This window comes from Lactuca virosa, chromosome 2 (genome assembly GCF_052849685.1).
Source record: "Lactuca virosa cultivar CGN04683 chromosome 2, Lactuca_virosa_CGN04683_v6, whole genome shotgun sequence".
Lineage (NCBI taxonomy): Eukaryota > Viridiplantae > Streptophyta > Magnoliopsida > Asterales > Asteraceae > Lactuca > Lactuca virosa.
In genome coordinates this window covers 198,752,213-198,759,044 of record NC_136427.1, presented here as the reverse complement: position 1 = coordinate 198,759,044, position 6,832 = coordinate 198,752,213, and the positions used below count along the sequence as shown (strand labels likewise).

The following is a 6,832-nucleotide window of genomic DNA, read 5'->3' as shown; positions in this document are numbered from 1 at the left end:
TCTCCATTTTCGAATGGTCTAAATGTAGTCTTAAGTGAGGTCAGTGCTTTATCGAAAAATAAATATTATAAGGTCTTGAATTCAAGACAATAATAAAAATATCATCGACTTTATTCTGCAGAATAACATTACTCAATGTATGGATATAAAACACAACATACATAAGGACTCTCACTAAACAAATATATTATCTATAATAATGCTCATATGAGTAGTATGCTAATGCACGCCTTATGTGTTAAGACTTTAGTTAGTGGTTCTGCTAGCATTAAATCAGTTCATATATGTTTTATAGAAACTTTTTCCATCCCGAACTCTCTTATTGACAACTAGAAACTTGATGTCGATAAATTTCGACTTCATCGAATTACTATTGTTGTTAAAGTAAAGTAGTTAAATTGTTATCACAATATTTACTATTCATAATTTTGTGATTTTTTTAAAAAAAAATGGATTCCATAATTGGCTTAAAACAATCTATGAACCCAACTACTATGTTTGAACATGTCTCCTTTCGTGATAGTGTATCCCATGTTATACTATCTTTCCATGTCAAATCTACTTAGATCTTCATTGATATAACTCTTTTGTGACAATACAATAACAACTTGAGAGCATTCTCTTATTATATTGAATCCTAATATAAAAGAGACATCACGAAGATCTTTCATTTCAAAATTATTTGTCAGAAATTTCTTGGTTTCGAGAAGTATGCCTATATCGTTAATCGCAAGAAGAGTTTCATCAACATATAATAACATAAAGACACACTTATTCCTACTTAACTTGTGATATACCCAATGATCAACATCATTTACCTCAAAACCATTCGAGATGATGACATGATGAAGCCTGTGATACCATTGATGGAAATCCTGTTTGAGACCATAGATGGATTTTAAGTTGTAGACCATAGACTTTCGATCTCTCGATACAATGTTTTCTAGTTAACCATATAAATATTTTCCTTAATACCTCCATTTAGAAGTTTGAAATTATTGATGATGTACACATAGAAAGAAAACTACTTAAATGTTTTTATTTTTGAAGATAGAGAATAGCCTCACCATATTTATGGTTAGGTTACAAGGTTTTATAAGGAGAAAACGAAACCCTTACCTTTAGGAGAATGAATCGGTAATATCAAGAATGAAAAAGTTATTAGGCATGATAACAATAGTTTACATAGAACATCTTATGCAAATGTGGTAACTGGGAAGGGGAATCAAGTGCTTCAAAACAGTGTCATAAAGGGTCAGTCGTCGATTGTTCTTAAGCGAACAGATCTCGTAGTAGTAGAAAATATGAGTTCTATGGTTCTCGGTAATATGTAGGAGATGCAAGCAATTGCAAACTTGAATACACTTTGCCAAAATGGAGGTTTTACGAACATAGAAATTCGGTATATCGAAGGAACATGGCTTTGGGTGGAATTTATATCCACTTATTCTTGTGTGAAATTCAAGCAACATGATGGAATCAAATCGTTGTTTAAAGAGATTAGACAGGTATCAAAAAACTTTGTTAGTAATGAAATGATGGTATGGCTTGAAGTTAATTGGTTACCAATATGTGTATTAACTATCAAGTCTTTTGCTTAAAAAAAATTAATTCTAAGTGGGGTATGATTATGTTCATTTATGATGATGTTGATGAGAATCTAATGTGCGAAAGGATTTGCATCAACACTAAGCATGATTTAATTGTTTTAGAAAAGTAAAGATTGAAATTAAAGGTTAACCCGTTGATTTCTTATCAAAATTTTCAAACCCAACCCAATCTATCAAATCAGACTGCTTCATGAAACCCAGCTGCCTAATTAAGCGAGTTAAAAATCTCAATCCAGCATGATAATTTAGGTATTTGTACTATTATACAAAATATTATATAACATAAAGTTTTTAAAATCATTTATCCTTATGATCTTGTGGGAGTTGAAGTCCCATAAGTCCAAGCAAATTGGAAGCGGGACCCGGTAACCCCTCTTGAGAAGAAAACGAACCAAGAAAATTCTTCACAAGGTTCACATCCACATCCACAGGACTAAACTCTTCTTCTTCTTCCACTTTTGATGTTCCCTGAAATTTTTCATAAACAACCCCCATCAATATCACTTGTACAAAAATGATCCAAAATTCTATAAACTTTAACAAACAAACCTCATCCTTCTTTAATTCCTTCTCATTTGCATTTGCACGAACAAAACTTTTATCCAGTGTTGTCCTCTTCAGTTCCTTACTCAAAACATCAGAATAAGAATTCATGAAATCCATTTCTTCATCTTCATCTTCATCATCATCATCTTCATCATCATCTGCCACAATTTGCACTTATCTAGTTAGATATTTTGGCAACAACAGTTTTGTATCTTGGCAAGTTTGGTCCCTATGTAGAAAATAAATTACAAAAACTGTCCATCTAATTTATAGAAAAGATCAATGTGCAGAACTTTTTTTACATAAATGGTCTATATGTTTAAAGACTTTCATATGTTAGCAGGTTTGGTCCCTGTGTAGAAAATAAATTACAAAAATTGTCACTGTAATTTACAGAAAAGGTCCCTGTGCAGATTTTTTTTACAGAAATGGTCTATATGTTTAAGACTTACATATGTTGGCAGGTTTGGTCCCTGTGTAGAAAATACATTACAAAAATTGTCCCTGTAATTTACAGAAAAGGTCCCTGTGCAGATTTTTTTTTACAGAAATGGTCCATGTGTTTAAAAAAACTACAAAAATGGTCCATGTCTAATAGAAAACGTACCCAAATCCATATCAGAATCAAGCTCTTCATCTCCATTTGAAGGATTCATAACCGAATCAATTTCTTTCATAAATCGCTCAACATCCAAATCCACATCTTCCGAATTCCTAAAAGTAACAAAAAAAAAAGAATTTTATATAAAAAAGAAAAGAAAACATGAAGATTTATTTAATAAACGGATAAAAAAAAAAAAAAAAAAAAAAAAACTTGCCTGTTTCCAGGAACTTCTGCTCCTTCAAAGCTTGACATTTTCTGAACAAATTCTTGCATTGATTTTGCTATATCACCAAGATCATAATCATTTAAATCTGAAGAACACGAGGGACCCACATCATCCTCTTTATTCTTTTTTTTATTCTTTTTCATATCAGAAAACTCCATCTCCTGTTGTCTCTCAAGAAGAGCAGCATTTAATTCATCTTCACCATTATAAAGCCAAGAATCATCATCTGAAGGAGGAACTTCTTGATTTTTAAACTCATCTAATGAAACATTACAATCAGCAATGATTTCATCTATACGCTTCACAGGAGCACTCATAATTTCACTGCAAAAATCACCAATGTATAATTAAATATATAAAACTTTTAAATTTATCCATTAAAACATACCTTTCTCTAGAATGCAATGAACTTTTCTTGTAATAACTTTCTGCATTCTCCATTAATCTTTTATACTCTTTTGACCCTGAAATTAACCCTTCAAAGTATCCATTTTTTTCCAAACTCTCTTTATAAACCTCCCATGTGCTTCCTTTTCCTTGTAACTTTTCTTGTTTTTTAATCTGATAAATCATCTCAAACCCACAAGCTATCTTCATACCTAACTCTGCTGACATGTACCCACTCTCACTCCTAGCTGGCATTGGGTAACACTTTGGTGCTTGAAATGTTTGTTGCATCAACTGTGCATACATTGCACGTGACATTATCACTGAAACTTCAACAATCTCATCAGAGCTTTTATTTGGCAAAAATCTTTCCATTTTTGCAGCATACTTCATTGAATCTATATCGCGATCATAAAACCCTTCAACTGCTAATGAGATTAAACACGGTTCGTGTTTCAAGATTTGGGCTATTAGAATCGGAACCCTAACCCTAACTTTATGCATATTCTTGATTGCTCTTTCTGGGTAATCCCCAATTCGATTCTTTATGGCTAATTGGACTAAATTTGGAGCTTTGGTTTGGTTTTCTTGTTTGATTAGATATGAAAGAGCATTGTCTAAAGTGGGATTTGAAGGGAAATGATCTTTGGGGATGATGTGTAGGTTTCCATTTCTGATAAAGATTCGATTATTGGTGGTTTCAGGGTTGACCCATTTTGGGAGGTGGAAAGCTGCTTCGATTAGAAGAAACTCACCATCTGTATCCCATACATGGATTGAAAGATTTGGGAATTTTTGTGAGGTTTGAAAGAGTAGGAAAACAACGAACCATTCGTCTTCAAGATTGTCTCCATATCTGAGCTTTCCATGAAGATGAGGGATGTGATTTGAGGGGCAAAAGGAACAGGGTGATTGGGTGGAGGGGGAGAGAGTGAAGGGTTCGTGTTGCCATATGTAATTGGTGGTGTATTGGGAGAGATATTGGAGGATTTGGAGGTGGAGAGACTGGAGGTGAGGGGAGAGAAGAGGGGTAGTTTTGGAATTTTGGGATTCGGGGTCTGGTGAAAGGGAGGAGTCAGGGAATATGGTGAAGAAGACGGTGTCTTCAGGGAGTCTAGAGTTTTTTTGGGAGAAGATGTATGAAGGGTCGGATTCTGACATTGTTATTACAGCTTATGATTACAGCAACCAAACTGTAAAACAGAATCAATGAGAAAAGTTTAATAAGTGAAGAAACCAAATGTACACATGCAAATTAGGGTTTACAATATCTTGCAATTTTCAGGCAATTGAATGGCTACCCAACCACTGTGTTTGAAAATAACAATCAAGAAATAACACAGTATTGTTTTTCTCAATTGGATACACAAGTGTGCTTAAAATGAACGAAAGAAAGAAACAGTTAGTGATCTTTAAGGTTTTGAGGTTATTTATTAGGCATAAGACAGCTATGAGTTCAATTTGGAATCTGATGTATTGTTGTGTGCTTACATGACATGTTTTCTTAAAACTTAGAATAATAGTTTTATTTAGGCATTTCATCAAACACTTCGTATGTATGTAAAAGACAAACATGTTGAAAACATAGCCCACGTCTTCACAGACTAGATTGGAGCAGGGAATTGTCAAAGACGACGAAAGAAGCGATCACATACCAGTAACTTTGTATTGGTAGATGCGAGATGGAGTTTTCGGTTGATTATTCAACAGCAATTCTTCAATGAAGTTTTCAGTCGAGTTTTCAACAACGATTCTTCGAGGATAAAATTTTAATCTTGAATGGAATGACTGATTTCATTCCCTCCTCTATTCCCGCTTACCAAACAGACACAAAGGGACACAGGTGAAAGGCGGCAGATAGAAAATCTCGCTAGTTGCTTCCAGAATCCAGAATGGGTTAGAACTTGGAACTTAGAATCGAAAGGCTGTTTTGGACTGGATCAAGTGTTTTGGGTCATTTATGAATTTTAGGCCCATTAGTTTTTTTTTTTTTATTTATTTATTAAACATACGTATAAGGTATATAGACCCCAAACATATACTGAAATCTACGTATTTATGAATTAATTGGTTAATAATCATATCTTTTCAAGTTAAACCACATTCCTTTTGCTGTGATTTTTATAGATTTCACGCTTCAATGCAAGATATTAAATTCCTTTACAAATGAGTGAAATGACATTAAATGGCTGAATGAGTTATTTACGATGGCAAAGTATATAAAAACAACAAAATTTTGGCTTTTGTTTTTTAATTTTTGGGTTTAGCCTTCTATTGTTTTTTAGGGCTGTTCAGTATTTGGATAAAACCGAATTGTCCAATTGGACAATTTGGATTTTACTATTTGGTTCGGATATTTGGATTTTTGGATTGGTTTTCGACAAAACCGAATTATTATTTTGGATTTTGGATTGGTTATGGTTTATAAAATATGAACCGAATAGTCCATAAAAACCGAATAACAGTTTATTATTTATTTATTTTTAATATATATCTATAATTATTTATTAGTAATTTTATAATTTATTTTTTGAAATAGGTTCAAAAAGTTTCACCTAATAAAAAATATTAACATGCGTTTCTCTCAAAAGTTTTTTATCTATAAAATATTAAAATATAATATACATTCATAATAGTTGCTTATAAATTTCAAATCGTAACTAAATAATTTGTTTTTTCTTCTTGTGTAAAATTCGGTAATATTATTATTATATTTCGTTTTAAAATGTTTTAGTTTTTAAAACCGAATAATAAAAACCGATCCAACCGAATTGTAATTGGATCGGATCGGATCGGATTTGAATTTAGTTTAGACTATTCAGATCCATGTTTTGAAACCCAAATAATTTGGATTCACTTGATTGGATTGGATCAAACAGATTCATCCAAACGAACACCCCTACACCTGATTTGTTAGCTGCATCTTCATATTTAATATATATTTTTTTATTATGGTTTTTGCTACTGTCATATATAAAAAAAGTTAAAAAACTATATTGACCTTGTTTAATTTCTTTTCTTTTAATTTTTATTGTTTATTGTTTAATCATCTCCCTAACTAATAAACGAAAGTAAATTGTCACGTGTCCCTTCAAAAACACTAATTTCATCCAATGTTAAATACTGTTTTTGCCCCTCTTTGATTTCACCTTCTATAATGTCCAGGTCAAAATAAATCAGCATTTAATATCCGATTTTTTTGGTATTTATGATATATGATCTCTATTTAAATATTTAAATTTCAAAATAAATCAGCATTTAATATCCGATTTTTATGGTATTTATGTTATATGATCTCTGTTTAAATTTAATTTGATACGTTTGAAATAAATACCCGATTCAGTCCTCCAATTTTAAATAATCAATACAAAAATTTTTAAACAAACTTAACTCTTATTAATAATATATATGAGTATTCCAATAGTCTTCTTTTTCGAGAAAGAAACAATACCAAACAAA

At 31.8% G+C, this 6,832-nt stretch overlaps 1 protein-coding gene across 1 annotated transcript; it reads right to left on the bottom strand.

The window, feature by feature from the left end:
* Window positions 1–1,723: 1,723 nt before the first annotated feature.
* On the bottom strand, window positions 1,724–5,244 carry LOC145159989 (suppressor-like protein). Its single transcript, XM_079079042.1, has 6 exons — window positions 5,029–5,244; window positions 3,375–4,566; window positions 2,975–3,310; window positions 2,764–2,870; window positions 2,160–2,314; window positions 1,724–2,078 (listed from the first exon to the last, which is right to left on the bottom strand). Exons 2-6 carry the CDS (start codon window positions 4,532–4,534, stop codon window positions 1,908–1,910), a joined length of 1,929 nt encoding a protein of 642 aa, XP_078935168.1. The 5' UTR covers window positions 4,535–4,566; window positions 5,029–5,244; the 3' UTR covers window positions 1,724–1,907.
* Between the last annotated feature and the right edge of the window lie 1,588 nt (window positions 5,245–6,832).